This window comes from Impatiens glandulifera, chromosome 9 (assembly GCF_907164915.1).
Source record: "Impatiens glandulifera chromosome 9, dImpGla2.1, whole genome shotgun sequence".
NCBI lineage: Eukaryota > Viridiplantae > Streptophyta > Magnoliopsida > Ericales > Balsaminaceae > Impatiens > Impatiens glandulifera.
This window is the reverse complement of record NC_061870.1, coordinates 22,447,160-22,471,079: the sequence shown is the minus strand read 5'-3', so window position 1 is coordinate 22,471,079 and position 23,920 is coordinate 22,447,160. Positions and strand designations below refer to the sequence as shown.

The window sequence follows — 23,920 nt, the reverse complement described above, 5'->3', positions numbered from 1 at the left end:
ATTTGCCCACTTATTAGAAGTCCCACAAAATTTGACACGATTACTTACATCTCGCCATTTACTTCTCCTTCAGAATTCTGTGACCAAGACCTCAAATTGTAAAGAAAAGTCTTGTGTATTTTGTCTCATCATTTAATTCAACACACTGCTTTTTACTAAATCCATTTAGAGAAAACCATCTGGAGCAGAATACCAAATAAACATAATCCCTTTATTTTTTTCATCAAAGTTAAGTTTCATCGTCTTCAATTGATTCATAATTCTCATAAAAGTATTCAAGTGGTCAGTCATCGGAGAATCAACTTGATACCTTAAGGACATCAATTGCTTTATCAAAAACAGTTCATTATTACATGTCTTTTTGTCATACAATTCTTCAAATTTTCTAAAGAGTACGAGCATCAGTGATATAAATCACATGGTTCAGAACATTGTAATCAACCCATTGACGAATATAACCACATACTTGTCGGTGAAAACATTTACAATAATCCACATTTTTTTATGCAGGCTTAACTAAAGAGAACACTGGAAAATAAAAACTTTTCACATACATTAAATCTTCCATATTAGTCTTTCAGATATTATAATTATATTCATTCAAGCTCACCATTCTGAATCTGTTAGTATTCATCCTTATACTCAAATAAAACCAAGCTCTGATACCACTTTGATGAGAAAATGTATTCTTCAAAACATAACACTTTTCTAACTAATTGAATATAAGAGATGAACAAAATATAAGGAAATTCAAACAACAATGAAAGACAATTTTAGCGTGGAAAAATTTCTCTCCAAATTGAGAGTAAAAAACCACAGGACATTTAGACCACTTAACAATTTACTATCATCAATAAGGTTACAAACAGGGGTTCACTCTAGTTATAATCAAATTAGAGTCACTTATCAATTGCATCAAGATCACACAATAATCTTACAAAGAGGAGAAATAGTAAGATCAACCAACCTTATCAATTTTGTAATTATTATTTCTCTTAGACCGACTTAGAAGCCTTAGAAAATATATCTTCACCATTTAGAACATAGCCCCATAAATAACCATCAAATTGCCAACGTTTGAACTCAATTAAACGTTGCAAACTCCAGCAAACAGAATCTTCTTCAGATGCTACCCAAACTCTTAAATATGTTTCTGTTTTGATCTATCTCTTGCTGTTCTCAAAACCCAATTAACCTAAATGAAACATAATGCACTTTCACATTATATACTCTAGGTCTAAATAAAGCCAATACCAAGTTAGGTCTCTCCAGCTATGAGGACAAAACCCAACAACTAGTACTGAGCTTTGACTTAAATACACTCTTTATTGGGTTTTCAGAGTGTCTATACAATCATTGCTCAAATAATTTTAAGAATGATATCACTTTTAGACTGTAAGTGTGGATAGATCCTTTGTTTTTTTCAATAACGGCTACAATGAGATCGTATTTCTTAGGAAGACATATGAGAATCTTTCGCACCATTCTTTGATTTGTGACATCTTCACCGTGATATTTCATTTGGTTGACCAAATTAAATATTTTGGTCGAGAACTCCATCAGGGTCTCTATCTTCTTCATTTTGGTATTTTTGAATTCCTGAGTAGTGATTGGAGCTTAATTGCTCTAACTTTCACATTTCCTTGAAATTCACTCTATAAGATCTCCCATGCCTCTTTGTTTGTACCGACATGCATGATTCTAGGAAAGATTGTTTTAATGACCACTCTTTGGAGGTTTGAAAGAGAATTTGTGTTGGCTTGTTGGGACTGCTTTAGTTCCTTCATGTCGACTTTATTGAGGTCATTTTCTTCCTATGGCTCATTCACTCAATTCTCTACAATTTCCCAATGGTTAAGAGATCGAAATATAGTTGGTCTTCATCTTTATGTACCAGAATCACTAGAATAAGATGATTGATATTTGTTGAGGTAGTGAATTTGGATAGATTGGTAGAAGACTTTGTCGATTATGATACCAATTTTGAAGAGAGACATTGAGAGATTGATATTTTATTATTATTTTGATGATTTTGTCTAGCATTCTAAAACCTTAATATATATATATACTAGAAAATAAATGAAATATATCTTAGTAATTAATATAATAATTTTACTATTTTTCTCATATTTGTTTGAGATAAAATCGATCATATCTGATTGAAATAAAATTGGCAGTTCTCTCCTAATATCAAATTAATACGTTACATCACATTAATTTTAACAAAAATGAAAGTCCAATCTTTTTATATAGGAATAGGAACTGCTCGGAGTGGGATAGCCCTTTGCAAAGTGAAGCCAAATTTCTCTTCAATGTTAGTGTTCTCCGGATTAACCTCACCCTCAATCTTCCAATCAAACAAATTAATCAACGAGCCCAAAACAGTCGGAAGGATTCTCATCGCTAAGGATAATCCGACACAAATCCTCCGTCCACTTCCAAAAGGAATTAATTCAAAGTCCTGACCACGAACATCAATCTTGGAATCAAGAAACCTCTCCGGTTTAAACTCCATGGGATTCTTCCAATGATTGCGGTCTCTACCTATCGCCCACACGTTCACCAACACTTGTGCTCCTTTTGGGATGGTGTAGCCGCACAAATCAACTTCTTTATAAACTTGGCGAGGGACAAGAAATGGGACTGGTGGGTGAATTCTTAATGTTTCCTTTATAACACCTTGCAAAAATGGCAATTCAGAAATATCTAACTCTTCCACTTGCTTCCCAACACCAACAACTTGCTTAAGTTCATTTTTTGCTCTCTCCATGGATTTTGGATGTCGCAATAATTCCGTCATTGCCCACTCTATTGTGCTCGAGGTTGTATCTGTCCCGGCAGCAAAAAAATCCTATGACAAAAACAAACTAAAAAGTTATTTTTCAATTTTAGGATTCATTGCTAAAATGCATATCAATATATATATAAGATAAAAATAAGGAAGTACTAACCAAACACATGTGTTTTATGTGTTGCATGTCTAGGTCCTTGGTGTTCTCTTGAGAAATCTTAATAAGTGCGTCAACTACATCGCCTCCATTGGAAATATCCATCGACAAGGTTTTCATCGCTACCATCTTCTTATCAATAATTTCTCCTAACAAATCCAACAATTTCGAAAAATATAATGTCATATGTTTGCGTATCCTCTGCGGATCGATGCAACGTAGTACCGGAAAATAGTCAACTAGGTTGGGTTTCCGGTCTCTTCCATAATGTTCCAAATCAAATCCTTGAAGACTTGGGCCTCGTTGCTTTCGGAATTGGTCAAATCAACCGAGAAAAGAATGTTGGAAAGCACATTCAACGTGGTCTGAAAGGCCGCCTTGCCGATGTCCACTGCCACACCATCGTGGCAGCATTTTCGGACGTGGGTGATAAGCTCCTCCACCTTCTTACTGCGGACATGTTGATTGGAATCAAGTACTCTTCCGGAGAATACGTGGGTATGAGCGAGCTTTCGAAGGCTCCTCCATCGGTCGTTTATGGGCAGCCAAATAACAGAGAACTTGTATTCATCGCATGCACGAGAAGCATCCGGAACGCACCTATTGGAAAATGAAATGTCTTGTTTTTGGAGGACTTCTTGAGCCATGGATGGGGATGAAACTACTATGGTAGTCATATGACCTAACTTTAACGACATTATTGGGCCATATGTTTCGGCCAAGCGCGTCAAGGACTGGTGAGGTTTATCGCCTAACTTGAGGAGGCTTCCGATGATCGGCAACGAGATGGGGCCCGGTGGGAGACGTCGCCTTAGCCGGACTTGAACGAGTAGTCGGACAATAATCAAAGGGAGGAGGAGGAAATAGAAAAACACTTTCAAGAATATCATGGTATCTCTTGATCAAATGAACCTCTATTTTGTACAATAATATTAAAAACAAAGTCATATGGAAGGGTACATTTATTTATAACCAAAGGGTGTCACATTATTGAAGTGGTCCATTGTTAGGTTTAGAGTTGGCATTGTACTGACAAAAACATGTTATAATGTTGCCATTGGCCTAATTTTTTAATTTCTGAGTACAATGAATTAAAGTGTAGTTTAATCACAACCATACAATATAATTCGGTAAACATCTATATTGATTCGAATTATCGATTCAGTGTACTAAATTTATCTGAATCCAAAAATAAATATTTGATTGTTGAGATACAGTTTTTATATAATTATAAAAAAAATGAAAGGTTTAATGAAAAGATTAATTGTTTAGAAATAATCCATATGATAAAACATACTAATAAAATACTTGGCGAATTTTAGTATATATAATGATGAATTTCAATGGTCAAAAAACCATTTATTTCGCATCTAAAATCAAAAAAATTCTAATATTTTTATATAGAATAGATACTGTAGGTGTTAGCCCTTTGCAAACGAAGCCAAATTTCTATTTAAATATTTAATACAAGTTTTCTCCGGATTTCCCTTTCCCTCAATCTTCGAATCAAATAAATTAGTTAGGCTTCTGTAAAGGTTTAGGGTGGAAAATTAATATTTTATTGTTTGTATTTTATTTGTGTAATAAGAAAGGAAAATACAAGCAATTTTCTCTCTTTTAAAATTTTACATGGTATCAGAGTCAAATTTTTGTTTTTAAAATACAAATTTAGTCTTTCGTTACCTCCATCAATGGTTATCATTATTATTATTATTATTATTATTTATTTTGAGAGAATATTTTATTCATCATCAAATTCTAGTGAAATTTCGGAAAATCAAAACATTTTCACTGCCATTCAGCGATACTTCGGCGTTTCAAGCCAACTCGATGTCATCAACATTCAGCGACACTCCGACGATTCGAACGTCACTCGCTATCATCAAATTCCAGTGAAACTTCGGCTATTCAAAGTCTTTTCACTGTCATTCAGCGATACTCCGGCGATTCTAACGTCACTCGCTGTTATCAAATTCTAGTGAAACTTTGGCAATTCAAAGTATTTTCACTGTCATTTCATTCCATCGGCAACACGCTTTTCAATCTCTGCACAAGGCTCTATTGCACTCATCTACGTTACATCCCGCAATCAGATGGCTGACATACTCACTAAGGCGATTCGAGGAAGTATGTGGCAAGTTGGGTAGTCTCAACATCTACTACCCAACTTGTGGGGAGTGTAGAATTATCTTGGAAGGAAACAATTTCAAAAATGGAATGTTATCAGTAACAAATCAATTAAAATAATTTATTTGCTACTTGATTGAAGATTTGCTGCTGATTGTCAAATCAATTATAATTGATTTTATTTTTATTTTATTTATAGATTTTTATTTTATTGATATTTTATTTTATTTTATTTTATGTAATTTTCACTATTTAAACACTAGACTTCTTATGTAATAAAAAAGCAAATACAAGAAATAAAAATTATTATTTTCCCTCTTTCAAAAATTTTACATGGGAAAATAATATTTTATTGTTTGTATTTGCTTGTGTATTACCTAAGAGGTCTAGTGTTTAAATAGTGAAAATTAAATAAAATAAAATTAAATTAAATATTAATAAAATAAAAATTAAATCTATAAATAAAATAAAAATCAAATCAATTATAATTGATTTGACAATTAGCAACAAATCTTCAATTAAGTAGCAAATCAATTATTCTCATTTATTTGCTACTTATAACATTCCATTTTTGGAATTTCCATTCTTGAAATTCTTTTCATCCAAGATAATTCTACACTCCCCTACAAGTTGGGTAGTAGATATTGAGACTTGCCACATACTTCTCGAATCGTCTTGGAGAGTATGTCAGACACCTGATTGTGGGATGTAACGTAGAAAGTGCAATAGAGCCTTGGGCAGAGATTGAAGAGGGTGTTGCCGATGGGATGAAATGATAGTGAAAAGACTTTAAATTGTCGAAGTTTTACTAGATGTTGATGACAGCGAGTGACGTTCAAATCGTCAGAGTGTCGCTAAATGGCAGTGAAAAGGCATTGAATTGTCGAAGTTTTCATTGGAATTTGATAACAGCGAATGACTTTCGAATTGTCGGAGTGTCGCTGGATATTGATGACAGCGAGTTGGTTTGAAACGTCGGAGTACCGCTGGATGGCAATGAAAAGGGCTTTAAATTGCCGAAGTTTCACTGGAATTTAATGATGAATAAAATATTCTCTCGAAAAAAAAATAATAATTAATAGAGCATCATTAAAAAAATATAATAATAATGATTAGAGTCATCCATCAATTGTTAAGGTAACCATTAATGAGACAGGGAAAGACTAAATTTGTAGCTCAAGAGCAAAAAATTGACTCTTATACCGTGTAGAATTTTGAGAGAGGGAAAATAATACTTTATTGCTTGTATTTGTTTGTGTATTAGATAAGAGGTCTAGTTCTTAAATAGTGAAAATTGCATAAAATAAAATAAAATAAAAATCTATAAATAAAATAAAAATCAAATCAATTATAATTGATTTGACAATCAGCAGTAAATCTCCAATTAAGTAGCAAATTAATTATTCTGATTAGTTTGCTACTGATAACATTTCATTCTTAAAATTGTTTCCTTTCAAGATAATTCTACAACTTCTTTTAATTAGTAAACCTGATTTGAATCACCTTCAACGTAACCATTTAGTTGTTGCATATAAATGTCTTCTCCAAATGATAATGAATAAAATATTATGCGCATCAATCTAATTAAGAAATCAATTTTTAGCAGCATTTAATGTAATTAAAAATCGTAACGTCACAAATTTTGCTGTAAAAGCCAAATTTTGATTAAGATCAATGTCATTTTTTTATTTTATCATTTACAACTAACCAAACTTTAAATTTATATATTGTATCATCTTTATTTAATTTGATTTTATAAACTCACTTACTGCTAATAGTCTTTTTGTCATGTGGAAGAGTGGTATTATCCAAGTCTTATTGGCTTTCAAGGCTCGAATTTAATTATTCATAACTTTGATCCAATGAAAATTAATAGATGTTTCCTTGTATGTTTGTGGTTCGTAAACATTTAAAATGTTAGATAGAAAACATTTGTAAATAGTATCTGTGCAATTAGAAATAAAAGGAAATATGAGTGGAATCATATGATTTTTATTTTGTGTGGTCATGGTGTGGTTAATCATAATTCATCAAATTAATTAAGCTTATTTTGAGATCTTGTACATTTTCTATGACCAAAACTAATTGGTTGAACATGTTTTTGAATAGGCAGATTAATATTAAGAATATTAAATTGAGTTTCCATTAGAGACATTTCGCTTGATTTTCATCATAATCAAATCAATTAGAAATATCAAATTCATCAAATTCAAGGTGAATTCTAATTATTATTAAAGAATTGTCATGGTGAAGCCAAATTATGTTGTGGTTTTAAACTCTAGATTAAGCAAATGGAAAGATATTTTCAAAAAAAATAAACATCTCTAAAATTACAATTTTTTATGAATTCATTTCAAAAAAATGAATATTTTACCTCTAAGTTCAAATTTACCTATATAAGGTTGATTATTTGTTATGTAACAAAGACAACCAAATGTTTATAGCTATAGTCAACATCTTTGTTGGTAGGAAAATAGTGTTTGTCAATTAAGAACACTACTAGATAACTTATTAATGAGATGGGTAACCATTAATAGAGAAAATGACCAAAATTTAGTAGGCAATTTTGATTGAAGCATTAGAGATGGTCCCATTTGAGTAAGGTGCCTATCGAAATGAACTGAAAGTTGAGTTATAGTGTCCAATTGCGCACTAACCTAAATTTCACAAAGGGTGTTAATCGATTAAGACAGTATGACAATGGTCATGGAAGATGAAATCCGCTAAGGAGTGTGTAACAACTCATACCACAAGATTAATTTTTCATGGGGAAAACTATTGATCGAGCAACTCTATTAAATATATCAATCATGACATGGTATGGACCGTGACATGATTTTCGACAGAAGGTGACGCTTTTTTCCCGATCGTTTTTATAGTGTGGGCTTTTTGGTGTGCCTTGACATATTTACGCTTCAAGCACTAGCATTCATAACTCCATTTTGTTGTGAAGGGTAAGCTAATGAGGTTTGATATTGAATGTCAAGATGAAAAAAAGTTTAAAATATTTTGAATTAATAAATTCAGACCCGTTATCACTACAAATAATCTTAAAAGATTTTTTGTATTGAGTTTTAACTTTATTAAAAGAAGATTTAATTGTACTAAAATCAATAAAGTTCACAAAATAAAAGTTTTTTAATTACATTAATAGAAGTTATCCTACTACATTTCTTACAAAATGAAGAATTGGTCTTTGGGAGAGGAATTCCAAGCACGGAGCAGAACTGGAATATCTGCAGGAACTGGAGTTTACCGTTTTTTAAACTCACTAGAATTGAAAGTATTGTAAACAGATAATTTATTTACGTTTTTAGATTTTTAGCTTTTATTCAGAATGTTACGACTTCAAAATCATTCTAAGCCTGTCTAGAATGATCTCTTAAACTCGTGGCTTTTTTCCCGTTTTTGGGAATTTTTAATGAAATGACGCTAAGTCGTTTTTTCAAAAAAAAAGAATTGGTCTTTGTATTGATAAAAGAATCATCATTAAAATTATACACATCATTTTCAAAATAGTACATGTTGTTTTCCCTATTTCCTTTTCTTAATATTAAATATTTCTCTTATGCTCGAACATGTACTTGTTTTGAGTGCCTTTTTATTTTCTGTCGGTATATATGGATTGATCACAAGTCGAAACATGGTTAGAGCCCTTATGTGTCTTGAACTTATATTAAATGCAGTTAATATAAGTTTTAAATATTTCTTAATCTATTTCGTGTTCTAGATACGATAATAAATATCTGACGAACCTAGGATGTAAAAGATCCTAACATGAGTGATTCGACATAATTGGATTCATATAGATTCACTCCATTTTCCAAGTTGATCTAATACATTCGTTCGTAGAGTTATTTACTCGATTGTAGACAATTTTGGAACACCCAACAGAGGGATAGAGAGAAAAGATCAAATTGATTATTTAAATTCTACAAAAATACAATATATTAAAAAAAATAACATTTAATTTGTGATTATAGTAATTGTGCAACAAATATGAAGTTATATTTAAAATTTAAATAAATAATGATATTTTTTAAGTGGAGGTGTTTACTTAAAATAACTGTACATATTTTTTAATTTCCTTTTTAGTGTCATCTGGTAAAAATAATTCAAATAATTTACCAATTGTATTAATATTATAAATAGTTTTATATTGTTACAAATATAAGCATTAACTATAAAATCAATATTTCAAATTCTACTAAAATTGTCAACATGATTAAGATTCATACTAAAATTTAATTCAATGCTAGAATATTTATCTACTTGAAATTCCAAGTTACCTCTTCCATTTTATTTCACATTTTTCATGATTGTCGGGACTATTGTAGACATCATACGGAGTATTGAAAGAATTCACAAATATTTTCTTCCTTTGGTCTTTTGGTTGCTTAAATCATTTAGGATAACCAATAAATTTGAAACAACCTACTTGAATATACCCATTAATTCATAGTGTTTGTAAATTAAATTTTTGTGAAGACTGAGAAGTTTTTTATTTTGTTGTTCTAGCCTTATTGTTCTTTACTTGACCAATAGCTATTATTTTTTCAACAGAAAGAGTGACCGTTTTATCAAAGTCGAGGTCTTTATTTTCTTGATTTTTTATGTGGAAAGCACTGAAACTTTCCGTTTATTTTCATTAATTTCTCGTTTTATCTCAACATTCAAAAGCATAGTTGTAACGCTTCAAAATCTCTCTACTCTCTATTTTTATTTATTTTAAAATTTTAAATAGTCTTTTAATTCCAGTATTTGTTTTAGAAAATATTTTTTAATATTAAAAAAATAGGGAATTGATTTTTAAATTATAGAGTCGCCACCTAATATTTTTGAAAATGTTTTGCGTAAATAAACGATTTTTTTTGGGAAAAAGACTTCACTAAAATTAAAAAACCCCAAAAAAGAGTAAAAAATACATACATGAGTTTATGGATTATAACAAAACAAACATTTGCTCTAATTTTCAAGAAACGGAATAACAAGACAAATGAATTATATCACAAACAAACAACTCAAGCAACACTTAGTTTATAATCTCGCCTTTAAAATGCTAAATTGCATGACTTCATTATAATCAATGCTCCGATTTTAACATAAACACCAATTTTGCTCATTCTTCGAGATTCACCTCCAAGTACAAGTGAGGGAATTGCAATCAACCGTAATACTCCTCCATACATCCTCAACACCACGTCGCACCCTTGAAAATGCTCTTGAATTTCTTTCCGCCCAAACATGGTAAACAATATATGCAAACTCACATTTAAACATATCTAAACGCACTTTAGAGATTCTATTTTGTTCAGGACTTGGTTACACTTAGAAAAGGTCTCTCGCGCTTTCTCTATTTTAAAATTTTGAGCAATTTTAAAATTTATTGTTTACACTTTTAATTTGTACAAATGATTTAAATACAAATTATTAAAGATATTAAAATTTTCATCCTTAATATATGATTTGATTGATTTTTGTACCCGTAAAATAACAAGCTAAGAAAGTTAGTTTTAAATGATAACTTTTAGATTTTAAGATCTTTTATTTAGTATATTTATTTTATGGGTATAATATTATTATATTTTATATTTATTTTTTATATATAACCGTATAATGTATATATATTTTTATTTCTTTCCTTCTTTTTTTATTTCTTTTTTTTCTTTTCTTTTCAATTATTTTTCTTTTCTTTTACAATAAAAACTTTATATATATATATATATATATAGTTGTTTTTTCAAAGACCCAAATATAAATAAGCCCAAACGTCAACTAGCCCAAAGTGTTTTTTTGATTTATCAGGCCGGTTTAGCTCGTGGATTATTAAGCGGTCGGATGTGACTTGACATAGGTTAGCTGGTTGCAAGTAGTAGACAAGGCAGGCGGGCGTCGGCCGTTTAGTTGCCGGATTTTTTGGTCGCTAGTAGGGATGGCAATGGGGCGGTTCGGGACGGGGAATGCAATTACCATCCCCGCACCGTTTTTATTTCGGAGATTTTTTTAATATCATTCCTGCCCCGTTCGGTTTTTTTCGGTTTCGAAAATTCCCGCGGGACACCGTTTTAATAAAATATTTATAAAAAAATTATAAAATAATATTATATAAACAGATTTTTTTATATAATATATATTGTAATATATTGAAATTTTATATTATTATAAAGAAATAAACTTACCACTCTTATAAAATATAGTGAATAAATAAATATATTGGTAATTTAATATATTTAATTATGTTTTATAGTATTCGGGGCATAATCGGGGTGAGATCGGGGCGGGGGACACAAATATCATTCTCGTCCCATCTCCGTTCGGTTTCGGGGAAAAACCGTCCCAAACGGGGCAATTCAATTCGATTTTCGCGGGGCGTTTCTAATTGCCATCCTTAGTTGCTAGCGTAAGACCTAACGAATCTCATAGTCGCAACAGCTCAATCAAAACTTTATTTTGTTTTTATTTTTTGAAAAATGACAGTCAACATAACATATAAAAATAAGAGGGGTAATAAGGAAGTCCGGTTCTTCTGCTACCAATTTCAGTGTTCCCCTGTTCCAGACTAATCAGATTGTAGCTTCATTATTTTATTATTAAATCAAGCCACGAGTTGGAATGAAGAAAGAGATATCCGGAACCCAAATTTATTTTCGGGTTAAGTAGCGCAAATGAGTGAAGCTAAATAAAGCAAGACGCTATTCAGTGAAGCTTCCTTCGCTTGATTCCGTTTATAAATTTATATGCCTTTAAGAGATTTCATGTAAAGCCACTAACATAGTCGTGTAAAATGTAAAATCATTTATGTCTTTATGTAATTTTACCCGATAATACTAAATAAAACATATTAATTATTTTATAATCTATATAATTATATTAAATTAATATAATTATATATAAAAACATATTTATAATTTTACTTGTATGTATTGAAATTAATTTGTATTATAATTATATATATATATAAAATATAATTACTCTGTCAGATATTTAAATTAATTTGTATATATTATTAATTATTTTATTTATGATATAATATATATATATATATATTACTATAAATTTCTATAATAAAAACAAATTAGATAACTCTGTTTTTTTAGAATAAGAGATCCTTGGATTTTTGCTTGGTTTATTTTAATCTCAGGTCGAACATCTGGGCCTTTTATGGTTTGGCGTTGAGTCTTCCTTCTAGTGGGTCTAGCCTATTATTGATGCTTGGACTGAGCCAATGGTTTAGGCCAGTTTTGTTTAAACTTTTGGCATAAATCAATTTGACTTGTTTGACTTTTAATTTTTTTTATTAAATAGTCTAAAATTTTTATTTATTTAAATTGAGTAGTGTAAAATTTTGGTATCTACAATAGTATATGCTTTGTAAACGGTAGGAGATGGATCAACAATAAAGATTTAATCGATGATGTGCTCATAACGATTATTGAGTCCCATCAAAAATTGAAGCAATTTGTTGTCATCTTCATCATTTTTAATAGTATTTTCATCTTGACAGTGGAATGATGATTTTAACCCTTTTGACTAATCCTATAAAAGTTTGATTTTAGAGTAATAGTTTTCTAGGGTTGGAGAACTCTATTTCATATTTGTGAGTTTTTTTTTACTTTAAATCTTCTAGAACCGTTTTTTTTTTCTTAATGCTCTTTGATCTTAGTCCATAACTCTTGAGTTGTTTTAAATTATTTGAAAATTTCTTCTATTTCACTTGATATCGAATTCATGATCCAAGAATGGACCATTACATCAATTATCTCTCATTGTTCTGCATCAATTTTATTTTTCGGCCTAAGACACGAATCATCCAAAAATTCTAATTTAGTTTTAACTTTTAGGACTAACATGATTAATTTACCTGAAGTAGTTGAACCTTGTTAAGAGTTTTGAACAAATAATGGTGTTAAGATTATAAACACGGTAGAGACCTAGAGGATCAACATTGAACTTCCTTTTCTAGTTTGTTCTCATTGTTTCACTTCATGTTGCGTCTTTTCCTACCGCTCCACTTCCAACCATGATGAGTTTTGTTATTGATTAAATAGTGAATCTTTCCCAACGAATTCTAAACAACAAACAAATTTAAGAATCAAAAGTTTGGTTAATTGCTTTTAAATCTAGGTTTTGAGAGATTAGAAAAACGTATAGGATAGTTGAGAAATATAAAACAATTATAATTTTTTATATTCTTACAAGGCGATTTACTGACCACCTAAACACTCTCGTAACAAATCCTTATTAAGTAATGGCTTTTTAAGGGGCAGTTTCCGGGAACTCCGAGAAACTCTCTTTAAATTACTCTGACGCATTATTTTCAATTTACTTATTTTATGATCTCGTTAGAAATCATATAAAGACCATTCTTATTTAATTAACATAGAGGGACTCATTTGCGCGCGTCGTGAACCAACCCAACTATTAATATTTAATTTATCTTAAAATAATATAATAGAAAATATATAAAAATATTTTTGGCATTAATATTTATACATACAAAAATGATTTAATTTAATAACTTAGCTTTAATGGTATAAATAGAATAAAGATTTGATTATGTGAGGGTGATACTAGAGATCTTTAATTTAATAACTTAGCTTAAATGGTATAAATAGAATAAAGATTTGATTATGTGAGGGTGATACTAGATTCTTTTTATATATATATCGAATTATGAGATGTATATATTTTTATTTTTTTATATGATTTCTTACCTTTTAATTTATATAAATTATATATAAACAAAAAATAACAATATATGTAAAGTTAAATATTTAATTAATTTTACTATAGAGAGGTAATGGTGGGTACACGATTATAGCCTTGTACTTTTTTATAAACAGTAACTTAATATATTATAAACTTAAAATATCTTTACATTAGGGATATATATTAATTAATAGGCAAATAATAGCAATTATATAGATTAATTAATTATTTATATTTAATAAATGAGGTATAATAAGTATAAGGTTTATAGATTAATTAATTATTTATATTTAATAAAGGAGGTATAATAAGTATAAGGTTTATAGATTAGTGTTATTTGATTTGAAGTATATAAAAATGATACATGTTTATAATTTTGTATTTTGGTTAAGTTACAAATATTTAAGGAATGGTGCAAAATAAAGAGAAAATTATATTTCTGTTTTTAGTTAAACTTAATTAAACAAATTTGATTTTTTTTTTTTTTTGGTTATAATCGTGCTTTTTAATTTAATTTTATATATCATTATTTAATATCCTTAATTATTATATTTTTAATTTTTAATTAATTTCATTTTATAATTTATTTTAACAACATAAATTATATATAAAAAAATTGATACATACTAATAATTTAAATATAGTAGTGTCTTAATTATTAACTTTTATAATAATATTATTATAATAATTCAAGAAAATTATAATAATATGATATATAATAATAAATATCAACATATTTTTAATTTTTTATATAACTAATCAATAATACCTGCTAATATGTATAAGATTGTAAACATAAAAATTGATCAAACCTAATTTATAAATAATATTATTAATTTATAATAATATTAAAATAATATTTTAAAATTTTAAAATTTTAAATTAAAAATAACCTAGAAAAAGATTAAAACTAAATTAGAATTAATTATTGTGATAATTAAATTTTAATTAAAAAATTAAATAAAAATTTAAAAATAATTTGAGTTTAAAATATTGTATTTATTTTATTCAAATTAAACCCAAAAAAGGTTAAAATTATTTAATTATGATTTTAAACATAAATTATATATAATTTATGGCTTAAATTAAATAAATACTTCAAAATATTCAAAAATACCCAAAAATAAAATAAATGAATATAATTTTTATTATGTTGTCAAAAATATTTTTGTGTATTAATTTGGTGAAGAAAAACACAAGAAAAAATGGTTAAAAATTCGATTTCAAATAATTATTTTATTAAAAATATAAATTGATAATCATGTATAGCCGAAATTATGTTTAAATGTTGTAGTAGGGATTCAGCTATCGAATAATCCAGCACCCAGAAAGACGTCATGCCGCCGGTTGTAATCACGCACTTGTGCGCCCGGGTCCACAGCGGATCAACTAACGGGATCGCTAACCCCGTTAGTCCAAACGCTAGACAAAACGCCCCAACGATGGACGGAACGCAACAGAGCGTTCGTTTTAACAAAACGACGTCGTTTTGTTCTTCGTCTTCGCGAACTCCGGAGGCCGCGATCGAGATCGGCGTTCCTTCCAAAAATCATATCTCATACAATTCTCAACCTTATCCCTCCATTTTTTACTTTTGTACACGTCTCTACCTAGCCTTCAATTCCCTTAGCCTTTGAAGTCAAAACATACGCTCTAGCTAGGCTGCCGAAGACGAACAAGAATTTAAGGGATAATATTTCAGAAGCCAAATTAATGTCGAATTCGACTTCAATAACCGACCTAGTTGAGTATAAATACTCCCTAGGTGTTAATTAGTTTCCAATTCAACAAACAATCACCAAATATTACAGCCTAAATCAAAGAATCAAAGAACTCCAGCGAACTGGATTTTTATAAAATCTTCTCAGGTGATCTAAGCTTTGATCCAGGCTTTTAGAAAGCTTCATACACATCATTAGAGTGTTCTCCAATCGTTGGAAAACTTCCAGACCTACTATAATTCGATTTGTGATTTGAAATTGAATTTTTTCGATTTTGATCGGGTTGATCATATTTAGGGTTTAATTTTGTGTTTTCATGGTTTGAAACAATCCCTAGATGATTTATAAGCTTTCTAGCGAAAGAGATTTATCAATTTAACCTAAATCGAAAAAACCTAAATTTGATTTGAAAATCGTGTTTTTGAGTTTTTGGCTTGAATTTTGATTCAAATGGTTGTCTAACATTTTGTAAACATATTAGGATGATTTTTAAATCATAATATCAACATCCGATTATGATTAATTCAACTGAAATTTTTAAAAAATGGATTTGAATTTCAGTTTTAAAAGTTGTTACAAAGCTGTTATGGTGTTCTTGTTTTGGTTGTGTTCGACTATAAACATCATTTCAAATTTGTTGAAACAAGAATTAGGCCTTGAGATGGACTAAATCAAAATTCCCAAATTTTTTCATAAAGTCCCGAGCCCCTATCTAGACCACCCCGGTCTAGACCAGGCCCGTTCGAGCCCATATCGGCAAAAGTGAACACAAGCCCTAGGACTCCGGTCCTAAGGCCTATTTGGTTCCACTTTACAAAATCCAAAATTATTTTTGTAATTTTAGAACCACCAATCCATTTTCAAATCATTTCAAAATGTCAGAAAAATGATATTTAAATATTTTCAGGATATTTCCTAAACAAATATTTTGGCTAAGGCCCCATTTGGAAATTATTTTTAAATTCTAACACTTTTCTAATATTTTTTAGGTATTATACTTAATCTTATATCAACGCAATCACAGATACGCTATTTTAAATAATTTATACACATATTTACGTAATCAAAACATATCCTTGTTTAGGACCTCCGGACTACTGATTAAAGGAAATAAATGTTATAAATAAATCTTTCAATAGCCAAACTTTTACTTAAAAAAATAAAACTGTTATTTGACGGGCGTAAAGTAGGGGTGGCCAAAAAATCCGATCCGAAAGACTTGATCCGTTGATCCGGCCGATCCGATCCGAAAAAATCCGTATCCGATGGATCGGATTCGGATATCGATCCGATCCGATTTTTTTACCGGATTTCCGGATCGGATACGGATCGGGCAAAACAGATTTCGGATATCCGAAGCCGATCCGGTCATTTTTAAAATTTATTAAATAAACAAACCCAAACAAAAATATAATTAAATAAATACAAACCCAACCAAAAATCTCTCTCTTCCTATATTTTCTTTCATGTTTCTCTTTACAAACCCAAATAAAAATATTATTAAACAATTACAAACTAAACAAAAATCTATCTCTTCCTTTATTCTCTTTACAAACCCAAACAAAAATACAAAATCTCCCTCGTCTTTATATTTTCTCCAATTTTCCTTTACAAACCCAAACAAAAATATGTCTCTTTCATTTGTTTTTCTTCTCATTTCCCTTTAGATATGTTCTTAAATCGTTATTATTCATAATTGATAGAACAATATTAATTTTTTAGCATATGAAAAAAATTAAAATATGAAAAAAAATCGGATCAGCGGGTATCCGGCTGGCCGATCCGATCCGATCCGGTATTTTTGGATCGGATAGTGGTCGGATACCGGATCGGATACGGATCGCAATTTTTAAAAAAAAATAAAAGCGGATATTCGATCCGAAATACCGGATCGTATCCGATCCGTAGGTTTGGCCACCCCTAGCGTAAAGGACATAGCGCGAAAGCCTTTCCCGAACGTAACCAAAATATGAACCCTTATAGAAACTTTTGATTTTTCTAAAATTATTTGGCGACTCTGTTTTCAAATAAATAATCGTTTAAATTAATTATTTTTTATTAATTTAAATTGGGTTTTAACTAAATTGTTATTTTATCTCGTATTATTAAAATTTGAATAAATTTACTTTATATAAATATATAATTAATTTTTAAAGCCCTCAACTATTTTCAAAAATCTTTTAAAAATAATATTTTATTTTATAAAGATGTCTGACACGCAAACCAATGTTGAAACGCATCGAACTTCGAAATATCTCGAATCTCTCCTCGTATTGCCACATGTCATCTAAACACGTACTAAACTACACGGGGACTATTCCCAGGATTTACAGATATATAATTTATATAACTTAAACTATTATTCTCATAAAATAATAATATCCAAACAATACAATTAATTTATTATCCCCAATACTATGTCATACTCTTTAATCACATTAATCAAATAATAGCAGTGTAGCGGTGTAAATAGACAATCAAACCACTTCGATCAATTATACTATAGGTATAGTTATAATTGTATTATCTCACCATCATATAACATGGGAATTAGGAAGTAACTAATCTCGTTAAGACTAACTAATCTGGTTAGATTGGTTTGTATATTAAAATGCATAATTACATCATTGAAGTCATCTTGAAAAAAATTTAAATCATTCATTTTAGATTTATTAGTCAAATCACGGTTTAGTAGACTAGATAGTTCATTTGATTTTATTTTTTTTTGCTATCTAGAAGTTTATTATTAAAAACAATGTATATAGATTTGTTTTTCAGTATAAATAAAATTATATATATAGATTCATTAGTTGAAAATTTAATTATTAAAAAATATCTGGGTATTAACTATAACTTATAACAAATTAATTATTTTTCATTTCAAAAAGTTTATAAGGAAATTATATATATATATATATATATATATATATATATTTCAGCCATGATTTTAATCTTAAGTCAATTTAGTAGTTCCACACATTAAATCGAATTTTATTTGTCCTTAAATAAATTTTTTATTAAAATTTAAAATAAAAAATTATATAAATTATTTTTTAAATTTAACAACTTTAAATTTGATGAGCGGATCAAATCCACCAAATAACAACTAAACTCATTTACTCTCACAAAATAGGTTATTCGTCCTAGGGCGAGAATAATTGGTGATCTAAAGTTAATCATTATTATTATTATATATTTGTTTAATTGAATAGTAAAGGTGATTCAGTTTGAAATATTTAAATAATTAAATTTTAAAAATATAATTTGACTTTGTCTTTTTTTAACGTGAGATTAAATTATTTAAATTATTAAATAAAATAATAAAATATATTTTATTTTAAATTATTATATTTTATTTTATCATTATGGTATATATAAATATTATTTAAATTATTTTATTTAAAAAAAAATTCTCAACGCCATCAACTATCACTTTTTTTAAATAAGTTTTTTAAATAAGTAAGGCCTTGTTCTCTTTAAATATTTTTAAAAACTTGTCCAAAATTAATTTTTCAATCAATCATTTATCAGCAATTATATCACTCATTTCATTAACCAAAATACTAAAATACTCTTTATTTTAAATTATTATTTTTTATTTTATTCATATATATCAATACCTTTAAATTTTTTTACAAAAAATAATCACCACCTACTCAAAATCATCACAAACCATTATTTTTTTTTCTCTCTAAGTTTTTTCAAAAACCTTAATCCGAATAAAGCCTAAGTCTAAACTAAACCATATTAAAATAATTTATTTATTTATTTATTTAATCATACATGAAAACGATGAAATAAATTAACATGCACACATTTCTAGACAATAGATTCCCACAATAAATGAACATAGAGAAAAGGACAAAGAACAATTAATTTGAGTATAGAAATGGAAGAAAAAGATAGAAATCTTTTACTACAAGATTAAAATAAAGTCAGAAAAGGAAGGAATTAGCTTTCTCTCTTAATTAATTAAACATGCATGCATCCAACTTTCTTATGATGGTCCCTTCCTTAATCCGTCGTCTTCCTTCTTTTTCTTCTTCCCCCTTCTGCGTTGGTTCATATCTCACTTTCTTTTCCAACTTATAATTAACAAGAGATTGAAAACACCAGAAATCGGGTGCTTCTTCTTATTTTTTTAATTTATATTTAAGGGATTGTTTGGTATTAGATTATTTGGATTAAATGAAATGAAACGAATATTACAATCATAAAACGAAACCCTTATATTTATTTCTATTTTCTTAAAAATATAAAGAAGAAAAATTAAGAGAATGTTTGTTATTAATTTTAGTTAAATGTTAAAATTATTTTGTATAATTTAATTTAATCTCAAATAGTCCACACCAAACCATCCCCTACTTATTAGTTGTCTTGGTTAGGCCAGAAGGAAGAAAACTTCATCCATTCAGTTTCTTGTGGATTGGTTATGGATGATTCCTGTCACAAATATATATATTATATATTAGCAAATTATATATATGTCAATTTTTTTTACTTTTTTATTTTTATTTTAGGAAGCTAGCACGAACACAACTTACTTCTTTGATGTCTGATTTGATGTCTGATTGAGTGCAGCCCATAATGAGTTCCTCGAGTCCAGAAGTAGACCTTCCTATCATTCCATGATGATGTTGTTGCTGAAAAATTAGGGCATATATACAATCAACCATGCATAATTAATATCTTGAGTTGAAAATGAAAATGAAAATGCAATCAAATTTAGTTTTAGTACCTGAAAACTCTCGTTTTGGAGGATCATTCCTGGAAGTTGGAAGGAATCGCATGGATCCTGATCGAGAATATCGATGCAATCCGCGTGATTGAGAGAAGGAGGAGATAGGATGGAAGATACGGGGTTTGATGAGGGTCGAGTGATCATATGGAAATTAGTTGATGCGGATATTGGTTGATCGTGTTGTTTATATTTGTCCGGTATTGCTTGATGAGGCCTTCTGATTTCACATATATCGCGTTCTCTGTGAAGGACTGATTGTAATATTGTTGTCTCGTTCAATGAACTCGAAGTCTCTATAACTCCAACCTGCGCATGAATATCCCATGCATATAAACTTGAACCTTTGTATATGCATTACTTATTTCTAAATGAAAAAGAAGAACGAAAATTGATACATGAAATTAAAAGAACAATAACCACTTGTACTACATTTAATAAAATGTAAAAAAACGAAAACAAATAAACAACTAAACAAAAGTAATAATAATAACATCATATTCTCCTTACCGGAGTGTGTTCAAATGAGATGGTCTTTCGCTCATCGCCAAATATAACTATCTAAGATAAAAATGAGTTATTTAGATAAAAAAAAGTTTAATAAATTAGTAGATAATGAATTAATATTATTATATTAAATGAAATAGAGGAGAATTTTATATTTTGAATAATGTGATTGATGAAATGATGAATGAAAACATTAGTGGGTTATTTGTAGATTATTCGAATAATCAAATTCGAATAAGGCTTTAAAGTTCTTCTTTTTTAAGAATGAAACGTGTCCATTAGTAATCAAACCTTCGAATTTTGTCTTCAATCACATAGTTACACTGCATTAGGCATTAGAGTTATTACATCTCTATTAGGTCTAGGAAGTGTTTGCCTCGACTATTCACTTCATAAGGAAAAGTTTTCTTGGAGGTACATAGGAATTGATGGTTGACTTTCTTTCCATGATAAAATTCAATATGATGATAGAAACTTAGAATGTGGACCTTGATCTAGGTATTAGATCAATATTGTTTGGTCATTCTCAATGGTAGTTATGTAATTGGTTGAATTAATAGACCCGACTTGCCCATAAGGATATATGCACACCCGCTCGTTGGGCTCACGCTCAAACAATAGACTCGATATCGAGTGTCTTATTTGATGCATGCATGGACTTAAAAATGAGAATTAAATGTTAAAAAAAAAATTGATCATGATCAACTAATTCATTCTTTATTAACCCTTTGAAAAAAACAACAAAAAAAAACTCTTAAATTTCAGAAAAATAACTTGCACATACCTGGTCACGATCATAGCTCTTTCCAAATGGTATATTGAAGCCATCATGAGATTTTAACTGTTGAATACCCATGGAAGAACCATAGCCAGCCATAGCAGCAGCACCAAATGACATTATTGCCAACTGATCATCATCATCATCTCTCTGGTTAACCCCCATTTCCTTGCTGTTAGAACAATAACTTCTACTTCCACCATTATTAATCTCTCTTTTTCCATTCAAATGACCATTAATATTATTATGATCAGTACTGGTCCTCTCCAAATAATGACACTGTCTAGGTTGAGTTTGATAAAATATCTTTGAAACCACAAGCTCCCCTTCTCTTTCCTCCTCATGCAGACCTAGATGGTATTGATGCATTACCCAATTTGTCTTCTCTGGTTTTCTGTTTTTCCCGAAATTTGTGTAGAGAACGAGTATCTTTTTGCAACCTTTCTGTTTTCCGGTCACCATGACTGGCCTTGTTTTTCCTGTCTTGTGCCATCTAGTTTCTCCACCTTGAGCATCGCATGGTGCTTGAATTTTCCTTCTTTTTCTTGTTCCGGTTGTGTAGGCTTTTGATGGCCTGTGGAAGAAATGCCTACTCAACCCATCTCGAGTCACTCCTGAAAAATCATATAAAATTCTTAATCTTGATCACCTCTTTTTTATATGTTATTATTTGAATCAAAATGTGATGATGAATGGTGCTCTTGAATTTTGTTTTTGAAAAGGTGAAATCAATTTCATTAATCCATTTTTTTTTTTATGAAAAACGCAGAAAAAATGGTTCAAACCTATAAAAAAAATAGTTTAGAATGACATTATTTGTCATAAATTAAAAAAAAAAAAAAACTAACAAAAGAACAATTATACCCACCAAGGATAAATAAATAAAAAATACGAAACATCATCTTCAATCAAGATCTATAGTACTTATATCTCAAAATCTTGTTCAATATTGGAGATTTTGTGTCATCTTTTTTAGATTATGTAGTAAATGTTTGTGAGTACAAACTCGATTTTTTTGTTTCAAACTTGTGATGAAGAGATTTGAAAATAAATTCAAGAATGTGTTATATTACTTGAAAGTGAAATCTCCAACAAAGTTGACTCAAATTTTGCTACTTTGCATTTAACAATAAATCAACACTAAAAAAAATAATGATTGGTGCATTAAAACTATTATTTTTACTTTACATTCTCTTGAAGTAATAATTTATACTCAGTCTGTTCCCAACATTAATTTATTTTCTTTAATTAATAACATCTTAACTTACAAATTAATCTAGAAAGAGACAAAAATGCAAGAGAGGGATCATGAAAAGAAAAAAGATTCAAAAAAAAGTTATATAAATACTTTAAAATATTATAATCTTGAACAAAATTGTTAACTCACTCATTACTTAGCATGAAAATTGTTTTTCAACTTTTTTTTTTACTTTTTTGAAAAAAAAAAAATATTTTCTAATTGATTTGTTCCAACTTTTGTCTAACTAGCTAACCTGGGAGTTTTTCTGGATGTGTATAGCAAATACCATCTTCACCTTCAATAGTAGGAATGAATTCATCAATCAAAGGATGAGATTTTGAATCTTTCCCAGTTACTTTAGCTTCAAGATGCTGAATCAATTCTTGGTCTGTTGGATCAAACTTAACTCCAGATGGTAATCCAACCCAATTCTGAGAAATCAATTCAATCAAATCATCATCATGATCATCATCATCATCAATTAAATATTACAAAATTTAAACAAAGAATCAGATAAAATCCAAACCGGCTTTCTTTCTATCTTATGTCCACAACCAGGACATTGTTTCTGTCTGTAGAGTTGATGAACATCTTCATGAAGTAATTTCGCACCAATCAGATGAGAATTAGTACTGATCTTATTCATAGCTGCACAAGACATGTTTAATCATCCTAATTTGCTACTACTTCTGACATACTTAATTAGATTAATGACTTTCTCTTCTCTTCTCTAGCTAACTGCAAAAACAAAAACAAAAACAAAAAAGCATGAACATCATCAATGGTGGGCCTCAAATCTAATCAATATTTAGAATTAGAAGAAACCCAGAACAGGGTATGTATGCATACCTTAATTCAGAGAGAAGGAAAGAGAGAGGTGCAGTTGATTTTGCTTCTTCCTTAATTCCCTTTATTTGTAAAGAGAAGATAAAAGGGTGGGTGGTGTTTGTATTTGAGTCTCATTGACTGCAGGTAATAAAGCATGCAAAAGGTAGGAAACCCCCTTTCTCAGCTGTTTACGAGTTGAGAAATACATAAGATAAGAAGAACCAATCATATAAGCATATGGGCAATTATAGATATAGTAGTCAAATTTAATATACAGAAGAATCACCATTGAGGCAAAACATCAAACACCTGGCATGCGTGGCA

General features: G+C 29.3%; 1 protein-coding gene and 1 pseudogene across 1 annotated transcript; both read right to left on the bottom strand.

The window, feature by feature from the left end:
* Positions 1 to 2,231: 2,231 nt before the first annotated feature.
* LOC124916026 lies at positions 2,232 to 3,838 on the bottom strand (annotated as a pseudogene).
* Positions 3,839 to 4,959: 1,121 nt separating this feature from the next.
* Positions 4,960 to 23,494, bottom strand: LOC124916025 (NAC domain-containing protein 75-like). Its single transcript, XM_047456760.1, has 6 exons — positions 23,295 to 23,494; positions 23,022 to 23,199; positions 21,535 to 22,142; positions 20,244 to 20,552; positions 20,050 to 20,148; positions 4,960 to 5,019 (listed from the first exon to the last, which is right to left on the bottom strand). Exons 1-6 carry the CDS (start codon positions 23,427 to 23,429, stop codon positions 4,960 to 4,962), a joined length of 1,389 nt encoding a protein of 462 aa, XP_047312716.1. The 5' UTR covers positions 23,430 to 23,494.
* Between the last annotated feature and the right edge of the window lie 426 nt (positions 23,495 to 23,920).